This window comes from Falco punctatus (assembly GCF_963210335.1).
Source record: "Falco punctatus genome assembly, chromosome: 3".
Taxonomy (NCBI): domain Eukaryota; kingdom Metazoa; phylum Chordata; class Aves; order Falconiformes; family Falconidae; genus Falco; species Falco punctatus.
In genome coordinates this window covers 27,145,118-27,167,068 of record NC_137582.1, presented here as the reverse complement: position 1 = coordinate 27,167,068, position 21,951 = coordinate 27,145,118, and the positions used below count along the sequence as shown (strand labels likewise).

Genomic DNA, 21,951 nt, shown 5'->3' with positions numbered 1-21,951 from the left:
CAGTCCTAGACATTGTGTTTTGGGAGAGGTTCTCTGCCAATGTTTTCTAATCTTTCTGTAATTCAGCACAGATATTGACAAACTGGGGAGAAAACCAAGAGTTTCTGATTAACTGCTATAGTGGAGTCTGGAAAACCTTAACAGCAAATTTGATTCCAGAGAATAATTGCACTCCTTGTTTTGAAAACAAGTGGGTCTCTGCAAGGAGAGCTTGAAGATTAATGCCTTTAAGAAATCCAGAAACATAACATTGTATTTTCCAGAAGGCTGTGTATGAATAGCTGTTTTGTACTTGCTTACTGTTTTTCTTTAAAATCACTCAGAAAATTATTTATGGGCTATAATTGGCCTGATGAATATCAAAATTTGAAAACAATCTGAGATTTGTAGTATCATCAAGGAATTTGAGGCTATACCTATATCAGTAAGCTAGACAGGGCCAGGACATGGTCTTGATCATCCATATCGTGTAAGTAGTTTGGCATAACTTTGTGGTGGGCACACCAATAAGGTGCCCCTGCTTCAGCCCAGGCATAATTCAGGAGATGGCATGGGCCAGGGTCTGTTTTCCCCTTTCGGGAAGGATGTAAGTTAGCTGTGTGTAAGCAGGTTATTAAGGTCAGAGAACAGCCCTGAGCCATTTTATTTAGCTACTATAGGAGTGGCACAGGGGTCTTCGATGACAATAAGGACCATATTAAATTTCCTGTCATATGTATCTGTCAGCCCAGCTCCCCTCATCTGGCTAGCACGGTGTGTTGTTAAGGATCATATCTGGTGCTTAGGGTTGTCATACTCCACCCTTGCCTTAAATGACAAATATTTATAGATGTCTTACTCTAATTTACTTTCTTATGTCTTATTTTTCTCTTCTTTGTGTTGAAGAACTTCTTGCTTTAGCTTTGAGAACATATTCCTCTAAAATTTATCCATAGTGTACGTGGCCAAAACCAGTTAAATTTAAGAAAATGTATAGTAAAATACATAGGAAGCTGACATGCCCAACTTGACCCTGACTGTCTGGAATAATTATCACTTGGGAAAATATAAAAATACTGAACACTTGATTTTGCTTTACTTGGTGATCGGATTTCAGAATTTGTTTTGCACTTAGCCTTTATTAATCTTTTGATTCACATTTGAGCACTCCCTCTGTTTGTTTGTGAGGTTACAGAGGAATTCTGTATTATAGGAAGGGTGTACAAAATCACTTCTCGCAACTGAGAAAAACTAGAAAAGCAAGTGATTGAAGTAGAAGACTGAGCAAAGAAATCTTTCCTTTTTCTCTGTTCACTGGAAAATCGAGGCATCTGACTAGATACTTACACAGACAGAGCCCTGTCTGCAGTTCTTGGTGTCCTCAGGTGGTTTCCTGGATTTAGGGGTAAGGAAGAAAGCATTTCTGTGTAAACTTTGCCCATCACCCTGCTCTTGTTGACCAGCTGGTCCCCTTAAGCTGAAGTCAGTGGCCTAGCTGCCACTGTCACTCCGCTGTTGCTGTAGGCTGTGGACTGTCACACAGCTGGGGTTGTGTGAGATTTTCTAATGAGGTTGATTATTATGCCATTATGCACATGTGATTGGGACTGGCATGGTTTATCTATTTATCTATTTATCTATCTATCTATCTATCTATCTATTTATTTCCCCCACCCCCCCACCCCCCACCCCCCCCATCTGGCCACATATTCTCTTTGCAGAGGATATTTTTAAGATTAATATCTTATAAGGCACCTTAAGAACAGTTTTTAGTGCTTATCTATTCATTGACTCATATAATCTCATAAATAGCTTCCATTTAATGTCAGTTTTAGAATATTGTCCTACATATTTGGATGGGCGTGCATGTGATTATTTTTGTATATGTACATGTAAAGAACACTTGTAGTAATTGCTGTTTTCCTTTTAGGAGAAAAAAAATTTAGGATTTATTCTCTTTTACTCTGAAGTCCATATTTTTGTTATCTCAGAAAGGAACGAAACCTGGCCTACAACACTCACTTTTTCTGAGAATAATCCATTTCTGGCACTTAAAAAGGCAGTCTGGGTAGAAGGACAGCTTCACTGGCAAGGATACCAAGCATATACCAAGAATTGAGTGAGGGTTTGGATGACCAGAAAGGATTCAGAGTGCCAATGAAGGATGTGCTCGTGACCACTGCAGATTTACTGTGGTGTGCTATAAGTCACTCAGAACTCTCCTAGTACTTATTTTTCAGAGCTTTTTTGTTGAGAGGGGAATTGAGAAAAAATGAAACCACAGCTGTGGGATGGCTTTCTCCAGGAGCTGTTTGCTAGTTGGGAGCACAGCACAGGTGTCTTCTCTGCTGCTTTTAGAGAGGGGAAGGGGGAAATGCTGAAACCTTTAATTAAAGCAAGTATTTTTAGAACTGTACTGGAAAAAATGGTTTTGTGAATGAACTTTCAATATTAGCCATTTGTGCGAGTATTTAGTATTCCACACAAATCTAAATCTAAATCCCTTTTTCCTTACTTGAATTCTTTCCTACTTTTTTCAGTTGGTCAAAAGAACATGACTGAATGAAGTTGACCTCATTGTTGGCAGGTGTACACGGCAAAACTTCATTTTGTAATACAGAAGTCTTTAAACAGCAGCCAAGTAGCAAATTTTTGTAATGCATAGTACTTTCGTAGTTACCTGCATAGTGAAATTACAGCAACTTTGTTTGCATGCCAACCTTTTTAAGCACATAAATTTTTTTAATAAGGGTAATTACTGTAATCTATTGTGCTTAAATAGAACTATACATCTTGGGAAATGACACACAAGGCACCTCAAAGGCACATTAGACTCAGGAAATGTGAACTTTCTCCTCACTGTAACTTTTAGGGGGAAACAGAATATTTCTGTTTTCACTGCTATGACATAAGACCTTTCTTAAATGTTAGATTCACTTAAAAGCAATGCCATAATTACTGTTTTCTATAGGACGGGAACCCGCTAATTTTCTGGATATCATTCTTGAAAAACAGATCATTGGAATAGGTTGCTCTTCAAGCTGTGCAAGATGTTACTTCCCCTATCAGTCTGTGTGTGCAAATGAGCTCCTACATGAAATAACCTTTCCCCACAGGGGCATTCATAAGATCTCTCTCCCAGGACCTTTTTTCAAAACAGTTTTAGAAACTAAATAGCTCTAGTTTTCTACTCCTGAGCCAAATTTGAACTGATTTTTTTAAATATTGAAAAGAGAGAGACCTGACCGAAAACACAGTCACATTAATCATATTTCCTTAGAGAACTTGGGTTAAAAATAGCAGTGCTGGATAAGTGGCTCTAATTTTCTGATTCTTAGAAGAATTGTGCATGAGATAATGTTGAAGATACTAGCTCTTCCAACCCTGTTCTTCCTAGATCTCTAGTATTTCTTATATGCAAGGTAGCGTTGAAACAAGAACTGGTTTCTGTGGCATCTCGTTTCTGTGAAGCAATCCCTAAAGGTGGTAATTAAAGAAAATACAGCATGTATATGACAAGTGTTATCATAGTGCTAAAAAGACCCAGAAATACAGATCCCCTTTTTTTGTCTTCCCTGCCTTCCTCTTTACCCACATCCTACATTGCACCTTCCTTAGTGACAAATGTTTCAATGTAAGCCAGTGTGTACTAACATATCACAACAAAGAAAGTTATAAAGAAAAAAGCTTTCAAGTTACCACGGTGTTACAGACTTTTGTTACCGTCTGTCCAGGCAATGCCACTCTGTCTCTCTCTCAGCTTTGTTTTGTGCCTCTCCATCTGTTGATCCAAACTCTCATCCATATTTTCCTTATAACTTCCTTGAGAAGCGCACTCAGTATTTTATTTTTTTTTTTTCACTTGATGTTAGAGGTCCTCCTCTTCTACAAACTAGCTGTTATGTTTTCCTCTGGGTTATGGCTTAACTCCAAATGCTTTCATGCACAGGCAGCTGTCAGCTAAAGAGCAGAGCACATTATGGGGACAGGTCCTGTATTTTAAATAGTCGTATTGTTGTCCCAAATCTGATGCCTCATCCCAATTCCCCTTGAATAAGTGGGAAGAAACCCAGTGATCTCTTTACTTTTGAGAACACTGCATTAATTCCATATGTAAGCTTTTATTGACAGGATATGTGTTGTAAAAACTTCATAAAGGAGCAATAAAACCTTCCTTTTTTGAAATAGATTCAGACCATTATAGGTAAGGGAAAGAAGTATGGCTATGCCCACTAAAATTTGCTTTAGGGCCATTTGCTGAGCAGTAAAGCTCAAGGAATAGCCTTTGCATGTTTTTGAAAATCTGTTTAAAACACAAAAATATTTCTTTGTTAGCCTTTATATACTGGTATATATAGTTTATAAATACATAATTTACAAATATAATTTCCTCTGCTTTCCAGAAATATTCCACTGTTTTGTGGATTGTCTAAGACTGTATCTCATGGGGACTTTTTTAGTGAGATGCACTGTACTGAATGGCATAATAAAGGTCTAAGTTCTGTGCAAGAACTTCACTGGAATAGAAACATTCTCTACGTATTTTCAGGCCCAGATGCACTCCAGAGTTTCCAGGTCTGGATGTCTGTCCAGACACCTACCAGTTAGATGTCAAGGCAAAATCTGGATAGGTACTGCTGTCATCACTGTACATCATCATTTGTGTGTGAAGGAAAGGTCCCTTAGCCTGGACCACTGGGAGGTCAGGTCCCCTGAGGCATGTTGTGAATCCTGCGGCAGATAATTTAAATGCAGCCATGCAGAACATGGGGACACAGTCTATAAATTAATACAAAAGGTATATTAGAAGTAAATTCCATTTTATCAGTAATGCTGATCTATGTCACGTAGCAGCCAAGTGTATATATCTACACATATATAATACATGTACTTGTTGCTGAAGAGAGGGAGCCAAAAGCCTATAGCTGTTCATTACTGTGGGATGGCTGGGCTAAACCAGATTACTGAAAATATCCTTTAAATGTCTGGGTGTTTAGAAACCAAAGTTAGGCTTCAGGCTGATATCCTTTTCCACTCAGTAATGAATCAAGTATCTTTTTCTCAGAGGAATATAGATTGTGTGTATATATGTGAGAAGAAGAGGGGAGAGCACTGACTGCAGAACTTAAATTTCCAAAGCAAAAATTGTATATATGATATATGGATGTATGAATTCTTTGATATGCTTTTGCTGGTGATGTGTTTTAAGACAATCAGTAAAAAAAAGCTTGTTATTTAAAACAAAATTTTGATGAGTCAAGTATATTTATAGGACACCCAACAGGAATGTAGAATTGTAGTTCATCCTTTTTACCTCTCAAAAACCAAACCCTACCTGTGTGAATTAGCTGCTTTTACCCTCTAGCCTCCCAAAACCTTCCATCTGAAACCTGTCCTTTTCTGTCTTCCCCTTTTTACTCTTCTTTGTCTGCGCTGTTTACCCATCCACTGGCTGACAGTGTCTTTACATCCAAAATGCAAAGCAGACAGATGGGCGCCTCAGGAAAGAACATGACTAAGAGCACCAGCATCAGCGGGGACATGTACACGCTGGAGAAGAACGATGGCAGCCAGTCGGACACAGCAGTGGGCACCGTTGGTGGTGGTAGCAAAAAGAGACGCTCCAGCATTGGTGCAAAGATGGTCGCCATCGTGGGTCTCTCGCGAAAAAGCCGTAGCACGTCACAACTCAGCCAAACTGGTAGGAACTGGATTATTTTTCCCCTCTCAATTTATCATTTAAATGTACATAATACGTGTCTGTTATGGTGTAATCATTTGGATATCCTGTTGACACTGCCTAATCAACAGTATTCTACAGAACGAAGAAAATGGTCAAATTCTTTTTTCTCTAGAAATTTACTAAACTTTTTTTTTTTTTTAGCAAAGATCCTTTTCAGGTTGGACTGAGGCTATAATTTTCTACTTGCTGGAACCTTCTTAATGCACTAACTCCTTGCTTCTCAGGAGCCAACATGAGCTGCTGTACTTCTGTTTGGGGGGAATCCTCACTGCGAGTCTGTGATGGGTCACTGAAATACTGCAAAATTCCTTTGCTTTTGTCACAGATAGCATTTGTGTATTTCAGTATTTTTTTCACATTTGAACATGCAACCTTATTTTAAAATGAAACCATTTTCCCAAACAAAATGATACATTATATTTTATTACTTTAGTACAACTGTTTTATTGCTTTTTAATTCACGTTTTTTCAGCCTACAAATGTATTCACCATCACTATAAATTTTGCTCATTTCGGTTATCTCAATTAAGATTTGATACTGAAATATTCTACCTAGGAAAAATGGAGAAGTTTTCTGCTTTGATGCCTAAAGCATTTAAATTCTTATGCATTTTTTTCTATCCCTCCTATTTCAGGGAAAATCCATATAATGCACTCTGAAAAGCTCTCATTGTCAATTAAGGAAGCTGTATAGGACAAGCGTATTGTACATGGAAAAAGATTACTTGTATTTAAATAACATATATATATTAAGTGTTTAAGCAATTTAAATAGTTATGCACATATATATATTTATTTATATTACAAGGTATATACATAAGATATATTGTACGTTCAGTATTTAAGCAAAACTTTTGTAACCTTGTCATATGGTTCAACTCATGTTTATAGTGTTCAGCTGCATGTGGTCACGTCTGAAGGTCTCCATTGTGCTAACGACCATTCAGATATTGATAAGATATTTTTCAGTTCTCTGGAAACTTTGCAGTTTATATCGTGAAACCAAAGTGATAAGAGTTTTAATATACAAGTAAATGGCACAAAACAATGATTTGCAATGTCAGAAATTGTGGCAAATTTTGTAAGTAAACTTTTGTAGAAGGGGGATTTAAAGTACCTGGAGGTAAGGAAAGGAAGGATAAGGAAGAGTGGTAACCATGCAGAAGAAGGAGTACAGAAAGAGAGCAGGGATCTTGAGCGTGCATCTCACTGAACATGATATGAGACAGGAGGGAATGAAGAAGAGGGGAAAGAGTGTATATAGTGAAAGCTCTGAATATCATGCAGACACCAATGACTCCATCAGTAGGCAAATCTTTGTGGCAGTTTCATGTTTTACCAACTCGCTTGTGGGTTACAGAAATGGCAGTGGCAGATACATTTCTATTTTCTCTGAGTTCAAATGAATGCATGGCAAAAGATGAAGTCACCTTTATACAGAACTGGGAAATGTCTGGTTGGGCAAGAGAAAAAATTAGCCACTCGCCCACGTGGAAATCTAAATTTTACTTATGATAATACGTAGGTATACAGCTGTATTGATGTATTTGAACATCAAGTCAAATACAATGCACTGCATTACTAGTTCTGATCTAATCTGGTTTCATACTGTAAGAGATCCCAAATGAAGGATGTCAGCTCTTTGTATGCTGTTCAAGTATGTCTTAGCACTAGAGAAAAACTGTATTGTGTTGCTTGCCTAGATTTGATTTAAATACCATGCTGTCTTAGTTATTTGGAACTTTTAATCTGAAGTTTTTCTCTCTGTTGTATCCAATCAGCTGCCCAACAACTGATTAGATGTTCAAGTCAGGGACAAATAAATGTAACTCTTTCAAAAGTACTCCAGGTCTCTTGACCCGTTGACTGTGAATAGGGTGTTCTGAAAAACCATTGAATGAGGAGCCGTATTTCAGTGCTGCTAGAGGAACAGCAGAAACCAGGGGAGCCCATACAGCTTTCGCCAGCAGCCCTTCTCCCTCGGCTGCTCCCTGCGAGAGGTCTGTGCTCAGGGCTGGCCTTGTCTGGTCCCAATGGGAGCAGCCACTGTGTCTCCTGCTGCCTTCTTCTGAAAAGACCCCTCAAGTATCAGCTGGATTTTGTTACGTGGGTGGTTTTGTAGACCCGTTACTGCACACCAGCCCCTACTGCCCTGTTTGACAGTGCTGAGGAGCTTTGTCTGGTGGCTACATGTGGCTGCACCTAACGGGACAGGGACATGCACCATTTAAATATGATGGGTCACACAAGCACGCTGGTCATTCGGCCAGCAAGCCTGTGGCCACATCACCTGCTGGATGAAATATGTGTACAGTGCTGTGTCTCCAGTGGCACAAGGTGATGGTCTGTTGTGTGCATGAGGGGGAGGTCACATCATGAGGAAGTGTCTTGCATGTCTTAAGCATCCATCAGCATGTCTTAAAGAAAATATTGGACACCAAAGTTATACATGAACACTGGAGGTTTAAAACTTGCAGTTAATGTATTTAATGAATTTAAGAATTTCCCTGGTTTATCTCATCATGTTCCTGTTTTCAGATGGTAAGCACCTGCACAAGGAATCACATATTGGTACAAGGATTGATACAAGGGCTGGGATCAAAACACTAATATGCTGTAGATGCCCTGTAAGTACAGTTTTCTGGAACTGAGAGGCAGGGATACTCAGGTGGCAAGACACTGGTACTGCACAGAATCTGGTCAAAATATTAATGGTTCTTAGGTAGTTTCTGAAGAAATTATGTCATTCAATGGATCAACTAAGTGTCTGCTTACACACCAGGCTTGAAAAAGCACGCTTGTATCATGCAATAACAATACTACTTCTATAGAAAGTTGTGATCATATTTGTAGTAACTAGGCTTTTATAAACTGTGTGCTCATATGGAAGTCAGTGAAGTAATGCCTGTCAGTATCTGATCATTTTTTCAAGTGTTTAGTAAAACATAATTGTATTTCAGTTGGTTTTTCATTCATATTTTATAACTAAATCTAAACTACGCCAGAAAGTGATTTTGAAAGTAGGTCATCATTACTGCTTTCAAGACTGTGGATCAGACTTACAATAAATACCTTAATGTCCATTTTTACAGTCTTTTCAAATTAATTTTATGTTATTGCTTGTTATTTGACATAGTATTAAGAAATTGACACTCAAAATACACACAACAATGTATTTTTTATTCTGGTCTGTAATTCTTTGCTTGTATTCATGTAGGAACAGTTGTTTGGGCTTTTATGGATAAAGAATATGTTGATTTTTTGTTATAGGTGGGATTAAAAGGAATAACAGTAATAACAACAACAATAATAATAATGCTTATCACCTAACAACAGTATTTGGATTTTATTCAATAGCTATGGCTAGTGTATATTTTCCAGAATACATATAGTGTTTATTCTTTCCAGAGAGAAAACTGAATACATCTGAAATATGACAAAAACCTGAATGATCAGTGCTCTTTTCTCCTCAGACATACACAGTCTTAAATGCCTGGACAGTTGCTAATCCAGTAACTCTGCTGACCAAGCCCATCAAGGGTAATTTATAAGAGTAAAATAATAATTCAAAAAGCTGAAAAGATCAGACCTCATAGGCACTAGAAACTGATCTTTTCAGATTATCATACCAAGACAATCCAAGTGTGTTTTCATATCCATTACATGAAAAGATCTTAAGTGCTACCCTGTGGATCACTATTGTCATGGAAAAAGAAAGAGCAGAAATAAATGCCAGTATTAAGACTACGGAAATAAAGAAAACATGAATAAAAATAGATAAGACTTATTCTCTGGTTTCCGTTTGGGCTTAAAGGAGAGTTGTAATTTATTTTTTAAAAGTTCATACACCTTTTCTAACAATGTGTATCATTGCTGTGGTATTTCCTATTATTTGATCTAATGAAAATGCTGAGTGTGAGAATATACAGGCTCAGTATTTTGTCAACCTATTTATTTCAAAGCAATTTAAAAAAAAAAAAAAAAAAAAAAAAGAGCCTGGAAATTACTGCAGCTTCTTTAACCTTGGAATGAAGGTAATGTTGCATGACACAAAAGTAATTTTACTTAAGATAAGACTTTAGTAAAAGACAAGACACTATAGAGTAGAGTGGCGAGGTAAATTAGAATTTATTTTAGTTCTGGTTCCTGTACCTTTTCCGGGCTACATAAAAAAACATCCCAAAACTAAAGGAATACTCCCTATACTTGAGTCAAGCTATTGTTGCTAGAAGCTAGTATTAGGCAGGTTACAAAGAGTTTATGTTGTAACCTTCAGGTCTTGATTCCGCAGGCATTCCTCTTAGTGGAAAAGCTGGCTTTCTTTACAGAAGAAAAAATAATACAAAATGCAAATCCCAAGCAGCATCTTAACAGTGTTTGCTTAGCTATTCATATCTGGAATGTATTCCTTTTCCTGCTGGAGAGCCCTGAGGGAAATGGTCAGGCTTCCATGAAGCTGCAGACCTGTAACTCTCAGTTATATTTCATTAACAACTGAATCTTTTCCCTCTTCTGATAACACAGCCTGAGATCTCCCTTTCAATTCACTATCATTACACTTCCTTACATGCACTGTCTGTGGCAGGTGCATACCTGGGTGTCATGACTTCCCTTATTTAGTTGACATTTCACCTTTAGCTGGGAGAATGTTTTGTCTTTTCATTAGTTAGCCAAGACCTATTGTGTTTGTAGGCTGATTGTATCCAAAAGCCCAAGCAGTTTAGTTTATGTTTTCAAGAATATTTTTAGAATATGGACCACACCATGGATCATACATACTAAAACATTTCCTGTGTGTATGTACATCAGTTACATGTATAGAGTCCAGTGCACTCTCAGAGACTGTCCCATGATGACTTCGGGTGCATGATCAGAATAGATGGCATCTATTAAAATAGATGACAAAACACATGTAACATCATGACTTGGGAGTGACCAGTGTAGTAATGCCTGCAGAGAGTTGTAACCATGTGTTTGAACAGAAATAAAATGCCCTTGTGTGGCTCTGTAGAGCATTACTCTGAGGTGCAGTGCTCTGGAGGGTCCTGTACATGTAAATCTAGCAGATGATGCTGGAGGTCAGCTTCCTGAAGGATGCTGGAGAAACTTCCTGACCTGCAGTTTGTCTGTGGCAACATGTAAGCTAATTACTCTTTCTAATAGGGGAATTCTCCCACGATAAAATTGTATGAAAGTACTGGAAAAGTATTGGAAAGTTATGCAAGGTCAACCAAGACACAGACAGGTACTACAACCTATTAAAAACTCATTAGAACCAAAAGGCTTTTTTTTTAAGGACCAAGACAAACATTGTCCCTCCTTTAACAGGAAGAGAAACCGCAGCAAGGTGCCATACGTGGCATGAAGTTATAGGGCTTTAAAAGGAGAGGTTTGGGACAGTGTGTCATGGTGTTCTGAGCTCTCTTAGCATCCTTTGTAATTTTGGTGGGGTTAAACTATGGCACTATGTTCTTGAAGTTGTATTTCTCTGTGGCAAAAAGCACAAAATCAGTTGATTCAGTGCAAATAAAATGAGGATTGCCCTTGAGAGACTTGAATAGCATTCATCAAAAAGAGGCAATTCCATTTTAACAAATTCTGGAGAGGTCCAAAAGGTAACATCAATGAAAAAAGGTTAAAAATTTTGGAATGTATATGTTTTATAGCTATATCTTTTCTTAGAAGAAATGTAGGAGAAATAGGTCTCTCAGAGCAAAAAACCTTGAGGGGAAGTTTATTTCCTCTGTGCGTTAAAAGCAAAATTTTGGATTCTGTGTGGTTTTTAGGGTCTAAAGTACTGTATTCATAAGTAGATTAGTCTCAGTTATGTCTGTCATGAACCAACCATGTGGGCTGTGAAGAAATTTTCTCAGTTACTGGAATAATTGAAGGGAATCTGTTGGGAGCGTTGGTCTTGGTCATGTATGGAATTTCTCAATTCAGAGTTCAGATTTATATAAAAAAAAAAAAAAAACTTCTACCGCACATATAGTACATGTGTTTCCTATTGAAAAGACGATGATTAATCACTTCCAACAGTGGTAACTAAAGGAGAAACTACATTGATTGCCTCTCATTGTCTCAAATGAGATAGAATGTGGTAAGCAAACAACTTTCTGAACTAAAAGTGTGTTTTCATACTATATATTGATATTTTCTATCTCTAGAATTAATTTATGTGGCCAAAACAGCAATTGAAATTATCATTCACTACTTTTAATCTGGCCATGTATTTTATTAATTTTTTTAATCACAGAATTCAGGTAACTTAAAGTAAGCCGTTTCTTTGGGGGTTTATTTCCTCCCCTATTCCAGAGACAGATTGCTAATGTTAGTAAATTGCTTTAATGTGTAGTATTACACTTGTATCAGTATTCTTGATGTGTAATCTGATTTAGTTTCAAAATAAACCCATATTACATTGATAGAAATATAGGATTAGCAGTTGGCAAGAGATTAAGGCCAATTTGTCCTGCTGATTAGTTGAGAATTGTGACCTGAATCCTTTACCAAAGAGAAAGAACCGTTATAATAAATACATTACCAAAAACATTAATCAGCTTTTACTAAAGCTCTGGAGAGTATGCTAATAAATAAATAGACTCTCATTGCAAACTAAAAAGGCCGACTACACAGGCTTTTAAATATATTTTACAAAATTGATGGATTTTTGGTTTTAAATCGTTCTCTTCCACATGTAGGAAGATAGGAAGAGACTAGGAAAGAAGATAAGGCAGTACACAATTTATGCAACTCCCCTCAACAGATTTTCTGTAGAGGAGGGAGGTATATATTTGAGTCCTTGTATTTTCATAAAGCTTCTGCGAGAGATGGATGCAGTGAAAAGAAATAGATAGCTAGGTGTCAGAACTGGACTCCAGGCAGTGCTAGCTATGAGCTTACTAAAGTCCTCTGGAAGACACCTCACACACAAAGTGTGGGAGACACTTTTTGCCATATATAAGCAGAAATTCCAGGCAGATCATATATGCCAGCTGAGTGGTACTGCCCCACTCACAATTTACTCACTGAACTTCTTCTCTGTAACATGTAGTTACCAACTCAGAGAGATGTACACCTGTGAGATTTCCAGCTGACTGTAGTAGAAGTAAAACTAAATCCCCTGGTTGTAGGCATTTATATTTATTTATATTTAAAACCTCTACTTAAATTTCCAAAAAGGATTTTCTGTGTTGCCAACTCTCCCTTTAAAAAGGAACTTACATTTCCACTTGATCTCATTAATAAGAGGGAAAAAGGAGAAAGCCATAAGTGAGATCAGAATGTTTAGCTTGACCTTTCACAAGATTTTTTCTTTCCATAATTAGAGGTAAAAATAGAGAGAAATGTAGGGTGATCTTTCTCAGTAAGAATACTGCTAAGCTATCTTTTCTTATTCAGAAGAACTCTCGTAAGATCCCTGCTTAAGAAAAAAAAAATCTGGTAAAAAAGCTTTAAAGCTATTTTATTTCTGTTTTCACAGTCAACGAGATTTGTTCTTTGTGTTGTTACATAAGGAAAACCCACTACAGTCCTTCCTGATTTAATTCAATCTGGAAAACATTTCTATTTTAGGCTATGTAAGAGCCATTCAACAGAACAACTTAGGCTTTTCTTAAGAAAGTTTCCGTTTGAAACCTTCTTTTGGGATGTTATAATCCCTTAGTTAACATGTGATATAATGGATGTTAATTTCTTGTCGGATATTCTGTGAAAGAGGGCTCTGACTTCATCCTGCTGAAACTTGAGAGTGAAAAAAATAACTTTATAGAGCAATTTCATACTTTCACCCTGGAAATTATTCAGTTTTCAGTTCACCTGAAATGCCTGGAATATTCACCTGTAGTTACAGTTCTGTGTTTCTATGTAGTTTATACTTTAGGTAAGAAAATTCAGTTTTGCGTTTTTCCAGTTGAAATAATTTTTGTAGTATTGTCAATTTTTTACATCGCCACCCCAGTGACTACTGTTTGTATTGTTCCAGAAGGATAATATTTATCTACACACTCCTCTATGAACTACCTTCATTAAATAATAAAGTTCTGTGAAGGGAGACTTCCTTGGTTCTCCAAATGCCAGCAGGAAGAGGGCTGTTGTACTTTGCTCTTGGACAGTTATCAGAAGCATGGTTTCAACACCAAAAAAAAAAAAAAAAAAAAAAAAAAAAAAGATATAGCATTTATATTTACAGATTCATGAGGCTGCATAGTTTTTTTTTTAATTTAACATTTCATAATAATACAGGATTTCCTTCCTTGTACTTTAATGAAATGCAATATTAAAGGTTCTTTAGCAAGTCAGATCTCAATATTGAATTAATGTCTTTACCCATGCAATCTATCAGCAATACTATTAATACCCTTTTGCTAAATCAATTTTTTTTCTAAACATAGAATGTAATTTATAAAATAATTACGTGAAAGTAAAAAATTATGAAAACAGCCCCAGAAGTAAAGATGGCGTTAGAGGCATGCTTTGCAGACGGATTCAAAACGGCTCTTTGGCCTCAACTGATACGCAACTTCTGTGTGTGTTGCAGTATTTAAAAAGTTCCATTTTACTGCACTCTCATATTGCCCATTTCAGCTGGCTGCTGTAAATCTGCATTATAAATAAGAGTAATCTATGCTCTCTATAGGATCAAATGGGGAGGTAAACGTTACAGTGCTTTTGCTTTTAAACACTGCACAAGATATACAGCTCAGGGGAAATCACAGAGATGCTGAGAATACAGTTGTGCGGGCTCTTCGTGCTTATGGACTTTTTGTGCTGATGTCCCCCAGTGCCAGCTAGGCACCTCCTGGCCACTGAAGCTGGCTTTGTTTTCCATGGAAGAAGTGTGATGACACTATCACACAAAACTTATGTGTGCCACTAACAGAAAACTGTTACAGGAGAAATTATATTAATTTAAGATTAGCTAAGCGTACTGGTGAAGATTCACAGAAAATATACAAGCAACCATTGGATCAAGGAGCTGAACCCTCTGCTCACAAATTACCCTGACCATTAGCCTACAGCCACAGCTCTCTTAACAATGCTTTATTTGGCCTGTTGGTGTCTTCCTATTTTTCTTATTCTGGGTGCTGGCAAAAACTTTGTTTTGCAAAATAGTGCATGGCAGGTATGTGTCAGATGGTGTGTGCCAAGTGCCCTCCAAGAAAGTGGGAAATATTTAAATTCTCTCCCACAGCAGAGCAGCTCTGAACCCAGATGACCCTCTTGGTTGCAATATAAGAGAGAGATTCAGTTTCTGCCACTCTAGAGATGTAATAAAAGAAAGCAGTGGCCAAAACTACATTTCTTGAGCAGAGTCCCACAGCTGCGGTTTGTAAAGTTTACCGGAGCTGTCACTGAGGCAGAATGTGCCGGACTTGTGTTTTCTGAATGCTGGTGTAGGATGGGTACTTGCCATCTGCATGTTGGTAAGTCTTCGTCTCAGCATGCACGGAGTCAAAACTAGAGGGAATATTAGGATTAAAAAGCTGATTTGGGACACCACCGGGGCTATAAGCAGGATTTTTCAGTTTTATTTCTTTGGAACAAGGTGTCAAATTCCTGTGAATTTTAGGCACTTGTATTCATTTCCAAACCATTTTTTTATTCATATCTGACCTTTGCAGTCTGTATAGAGAAGTGAGACAAACATGGGGGAGAATAAGAGAACAGGAAAGGGAAGTTACCTGAGACCAGCAGAAGTCAATAGAGAGACAGAATCTAAGCCTAAAACTTGTGAAGTCCCTACTCCATGCTTTAGCAACACAACAAAAAAGAATTTGTGACCGTATTTTTTTTTTGTCCTTCTGGGTGTATATTGTGCTTCTTAATTATGCTGTTGGGCAACTCCAGGTTAATATTTTTTATTATTATTTTTTCAATTAATGAAGTAAAGCACATGCTTATATTAGTGATTACCAAATGCTTTGGCAATGAATAGTGAGGGTTTTGAAGAAATCACAAGTGTGTCTAAATTCATTGGAAACAAGGATCTAGTTGAAGGAGTGCACTGGCGAGCCATATATATTTTTGCTGCAGTTTTTGGTATTTTAGTGGTTTACAGCTGAGGAATTCCTCTAAGATTTTTCTTAAGTGTCAGTACAGGTTTTGTTATTGCATTTTGATTACTGCTTGAACAAAGTGATAGGGGTTTTTTTCTAATATTCTTAGGCATATGTGAGTTCAGGTAACTCTCTCTTCCCAATCAGGGAATATATTAAACAAAAAATTGTAATTAAGAACATGTCACAGAACAAGAAAACATGCAAGTTGTTCTCAAACCATTCAAACATGGAGCATGTTTAGGAAAAGGTGAATGAATCCTTAACAAAGCCAAACATTTATATTTCCTCTTCATCAGCTAATAATTTTTGTATGGTTCTCTGTGTATCAGCATAAGATAGATAGATACTTTGGGAGATATCTTCTTAGTAGTGCTACTTTTTATTGTAAAGCAATCAAAACTTTGTCTCCTTAACACTGGGAGGAGTTTCTCCTATGCTTGTGAGCACTTGTGTGAATGACATTGAATTTTTTTACTGTCATGATCTTTTCATTATAATATGAAAAATTAAACTATATATGTCAACTTACCTGAATTAAAACTCTGCTCCAAAAGTTACGTTCAGATTTTATCCAGTTTTGTAACAATAGTATTCTAATATTCAGGTTTTGCCATTTTCTACGTAAAATTTGATGCCAGTAAAAATTATTTTTAGCTCAGTCAATGAAATCACATTGAGACTTAATTGAAAATATTCAGAGTAATAAGTAGTCTTGTTACTATTTGCTGCAGTAGGACCTGACAAGAAGAAATTTGTACTGTGAAGGAAATATTAGTTCTCCATGATTAACTAAATTAATTAAGTTACCAACATTATTGAGGGTTTTTTTATAAGGTGGATATCTTAAGTATTTTTTAAAATGTAAAATTAATGCAATATTTTGTGTGAAACTTACATTGTTAAGGCAGTGCCATATTTAACTAATATATTAAGTGGAAAAGATAATATAGTAACACCTTACAAAATAAAACTGATTTTTATAGAAACTCTGTATTGCAGATTTTCTAAAATCTGTAATTTACATGTTCTAGCAAGGCCATATTCTACTTATGTTTTGATACAGTGCAAAAATGAAAATCTATGTACATCAGAAAAATTGTTTACAGATCTGTTTTAATTTAAAAACTGAATTAATTTACTCATTGATTTATGAATTTTATTAGTAACAAGTACTTTATTTTGCAATAAGCATTCATTTAAAACATTACGACCTGATTAAATGTTAACATTTTATATTTTTGACACCAGTTCTTAATATTTTTTTTTTAATATTTTCAGTCATTTCAGGAGTATGCAAGGTTGGGTAGCATTTTGGAAACTTTAAACTCAGAGACTGGAATCATTATCTTAGGAAAATGCATGCATCCTGAAAGGGGCTTCAAAACTAAAATAGAACCACTATAGAATTTGAAGGTCTAGTTAGAAGCACTGCCTATATTTCACAAAAATGTGCTCTTTGTTGAATAGGTCAAAGAACCTCTTCTCCCTGCTGCCAGCTATATTTCCTTGTTATGTCACTCTTTCTGTTAGATGTGTCCTCTTTGTTTCACAAGTAGTACTGAGCTCCCTGCTGGTCTTGGCCATACCTGCAGAGCAGGCACTTCAGTTAGTTCCTCAGTGGAGTTTGTAAGCAACTGAAAAGTTGTTTCAGCTCATAATCTCTCTATACCGTCAGCTGCATTACTTGACTAAAAACTGAGCTCCCATCCGGAGGATGCAAAGTTGTTGAATATGAGTATGTGTAACTTGGAGGGGAAAAAAAGGTTTAGACAGACTTATTATTATTTCCCTGTTTAAAACACATTCTGATTTTATTTTTGAGGTTGAATACTATTTATGAATGTTGGAAATTAGCTGAGTACATGTGTTTGCTATTAAGCATATGAGTAGTTCCACTGAAGTCAGTGGTACATTTGAGGGATACCAACCCTCATAAAAAGAGGGAAGACACGTGAATCCACTTTTCACACAAAAGCAACCTTGTTTTCTGCTTAAGCTCTTTTTCTTTGCTAGGACCACTAAAGGATGAGAACTAGAGAAACCTGTCAGCTGTCTCAGTGCTGCTGTTACCACACTTTGTGGTTTAACTTCTCCATCTTACCAACAGCGAAAGTTGTACCTTCATCAGCAAAGGGCAGAAATGCCAGAAAGCATAGAAAATCACTTTCATTTAAATAGGTGAAATACATAAAAGTCTGGAGAGAGCTGTTCACTTGCTGTTCCATCAGCTATCCGATGGCTAAGACCGTGCTGCCATAGCAGTTACCTGTACAAGCACCACTTCTCAGCTAGTGCGCTAGCTAAGAGACTGCTCACGTTCTGCTCATGCACTGAGAGAAGCCATGTGCCTGCAACAGGCACCCATGAGAGGTCAGGCTGCATACAAATGAACAAATCCGTCAGTTCAGCAGCTTCCTTACAGAGAGGTCTGTAAGTGCTCAGTGCACAGCAGAAGGCATTAACTTGCATGCCTTTTGCTATTCCGCCCAAGCAAGTGCCTTCATGCAGCGTGCTGGCACATTATAGGAATTGTTGAACAGAACCCCACTGGGAAAAGGATTCTTTGCAATTTTGAAATGAATTTTCCCAGATGGCCCAAGCTGGATCTTGGCTTTTGCCACCATGCTTGTCTCTTCTCAGTGGGGAGATGAATCTAAATGGGTGCCAGTTTTGTCTGTGTCGCATGTTCTCAGCTTTCCTGTACTGAGGAAGAAACTCTGTCTGATTTTACCTTAGTGCCATCCTATACCCATCTGGTGTTTGAATATAGATAGTATATATGGAAAGGAATCTGAAGGTCTCCTGGACACACCTTTAAAGCTTACAATCACTTCAGGTTACGTCTGTACAGATAAATTAAAAGACCAGGTTCTGTCTCTGGTTCTGATAGCAAGATCTCGCTGATGTCCATATGGCTAACTTATCTTAAGCTTTCCTCAGAACAAGATCACCTCGTCCCCAAGATCTGTTTGAATTTTCCCATGCCCATGCTGTCTCCTGAACTGGTTTTGGGGAAAGTTCTGCTGGCTTGGGTCAAAATAGTGGCAAGGGCTGGGCTAAGAAATCATGAGGATTGTTGTAAGTCACTGTCCTGCCCCTGTAGACTTTGGTACTGTAAATATAGCCTGACAAAACCAGTTTCATGCAGTCACTCCTCTATGGTAGAGGATTTATTTGCCTGTGTGCACTCTCCATAACATCTTGCAATTATATAATGCCTTAGTTAATTTCATCTACATTTGAATGAGGTAAGATAGATTAACACAATTAACACAAAGATAATTAAATTCAGAAGATGGATGCAGAGCAATGTGCTCATAACACTTACCTGCACGTAAATCCTACTGCAGCCTCTCTCTCCACGTTAGTTATTCTGAGTTTTATAGCTTTGTGTTTCATTATTTATTTTTTTTAAGGTATGTATAGAAGTGTGGACAGGGTACCAGTGGCTGAAATCACCATTGGTGATCACACAGGTGAAACTCATTAAAATCCTTGAACTTTTTTTCCATTTGATTTTTGGCATATCACCAAAAATTCTGTTCTCATGTGAAAATACTTTGTAGGCATCTAATTAGCCATTTGTAGCTAATTTGCATTACTTCCCTTTAGCAGACTTAACGATGTTTTCCATTTCCACCTTCAGCCCATCAGTTTCTGCTTTTTGTCCACCTCTTATCCTGACTTACAGCATCTCTGTCCCGTGTCTAAATACCAGAGAAGTGAACAGTTTTTAGTTTTTTTGTTTTCACCACAGAGGCAGTTTAGATCTCACTAAAAGTAAGTAGCCTTGACATGAAAGGAGACATGAAAACAGTGATTTCCTAGGAATTTTCTAGATTCTGGAAAAAAAGACATAGTAATTAAAAATATTAAGAATAAACTGCTCTATCAGTTCTTATGAAAACAGAGGCCTGTAAGACACGGGGTCTTAACACAGCATGAACAGAGGGTACTAATATCATAAGATAATACAGATATAAAGGAAGGCAGTAAGGTATATCTGACTAGGAAAAATGTACAGATCTAGGATGAAGGACTTGGCATCTGCGGCTGGTAGCAGACAGCCTGTTGAGAAGATCTCCATCAAAGGCGAACCACTGAAAGCAGAAGTGATTGATGAGGGTGAACGGCAGCAGGAGGCAGCAAGGCAGGCTTTCATGTGAGAGAAACAGCCAGGAAGTGAGGGAAGCGGAGTGTGGAGAAATTCAACAATTATATCAGTGAAAGAAGGAGAAGTAGGCACACGCAGGAGAGGGCTGAATGACAGCATGGGTCTGGCTGTGGGTTAGAGTGTGGGAATCATGAACAAGGGAGTTGGAGGAAGAATAGCAGCTGGGGAAGAATATAGCAAGAGAGAAAAAGCTTTTATGAACGTGAACTGTGTAAGACTGCTTGGAGTGACCAGGACAATCCTTCTGAGAAATCAGAGTACTTGAAACACTCAGACAGAAATTCCTTTTTTCCTTAAGTGTCATGCTTTCTTCTCTGTTCCTCACAATCCTTAATTATTTTTCTGCTACTGCTTGGCCTCAGTAACAATTTATTCTTAGTGTATCACCTATTGGTTTTTAATATTAAACAGCTATAGAAGTATTGTAGTTTCTAATAAGCAAAAATAGTGATTGAAAATCACTGCTTTGTTGGGAACAGGAAATCAGATTACAGTTTCACAGGCATGGGCCTCAATGCAATAAATAAATAAGCCAGCTGTGCTAAGTTTTCTGTTTATTTTGAATTAAAAGTTCATCTGGATTTTTAAGTTACTTTAAGATGTCTTTTCCAGTACCTTTTTGAAGCATCTCTTTGAATTTGGTGATGAAAAGTAGAGGGAAAATGTTCGAGTCTGAAAAAAATTAATTCAACACTCTCAAAGAAAGCAAGCCTGGTTTAAATATGTGTTTGAAATGTACGCACTTCCATCAAAGATATATGTATATAATATACACAACTATATTTTCTATACACATATTTTAAGTTATGTATTTCTTCCTAACCTCGATTGTTCTACAGATATTAGAGGTACGGGAGCCTACACTTCTCTCATCAATAATCTCACCTCTTTTACTCAGCATACTGCAGTTCTTGATCAAATCTCTTACATCTCTGGAACTCCTCTCTCTCCAACATCCCTTCCTAGTGGGACACAAGCTGTGCAAACCTGAGCTCAGGTTCTGTCACAGGAGCACTGATTTGCAGCTCTTAGCAGCCACTTGTTTTCATTAAACCCATAGGAAACCAATACCTTTAAGATCTCTGTCTACTGTGGAACTTGAATACAAATGTTCCACAGGTTCAAAAGTTAGTAAGGAGAGAATGTCCACATGGGCAGACAGCACAACTACATAAGAACCTATTCCTTAAATGTCTAGAAATGACACCTTTCATAACCCAGCAGCTGCAGTTAACCACCAGGCTGAAGCACTGGGCATTGCTTGGCTCTCAGTGCATCAGCTCAGGGTAATTAATATTTATAGTATATTTCAGTCCTGAAATGGAGCATTTCTCATCTTCACAGCCTGTACTGAGCACAGAATTGCCAGCTGGATGTGTGAATTGGGTTGGATGCTTGGTCATGAAGTTTGTTAACCTCTTTCTGAGGGATTATGTTGTGAGTTGGGCTCTTGGTCATATTTAAAGCCAAATCTATGGGTGTGAAGCTAGTAAATTAATTTCTTTCTAACAATTAATAGTGTATTGTAGACATGCTAAGTTTTTTTAAAAAATTTAATTCATGCAACTAATAGCATCGTGCCAATAGGATTTTTGGTCCTTTCCTGAATGGGCTTCCTGAGAGTGAACACCCTTGCTCTGGCGTTGGCAATGGCTAGCTGGATTAATAGACTTCTGCGTTTCTAATTTCTGTAATTCTCCCAGTGAAAACTGATATTTTCCATTTGTGTGATAAATATTCTGATTTAACTGCTTCATTCCCATCTTCCAAATTGAGACATGAGAAAGTCACCATGTAACATTGCCTGCACTGATGCTTTCTCTGACAGCCAAGCAACAACTTGATTTGTCTGACTTTTCCATGCAAGTTCTTCAGCACTGCGATAGTTCTTCAGTTCATTTTGTAATAAATTTGCAGTAAAAAGGGTATGGGATCTGTCAAAAGACAGCTTCAGAGACAATCTACAGATCCTTCTTTATATGCAGATCATGTGC

The 21,951-nt window shown here is 37.3% G+C and overlaps 1 protein-coding gene across 46 annotated transcripts in view; it reads left to right on the top strand.

Annotated features, from left to right (window-relative positions):
- The window catches only part of RIMS2 (regulating synaptic membrane exocytosis 2), a 511,335-nt gene that overhangs the window by 443,503 nt on the left and 45,881 nt on the right, over window positions 1-21,951 (top strand). For 44 of the 46 annotated variants that reach the window (XM_080377968.1, XM_080377979.1, XM_080377978.1 and 41 more), the window contains one exon: window positions 5,439-5,680. In XM_080377968.1, coding sequence (XP_080234094.1) covers window positions 5,439-5,680 — 242 coding nt within the window. The remainder of the gene's footprint in view (window positions 1-5,438; window positions 5,681-21,951) is intronic. The other 2 variants (XM_080378011.1, XM_080378010.1) reach the window with 2 other exon arrangements.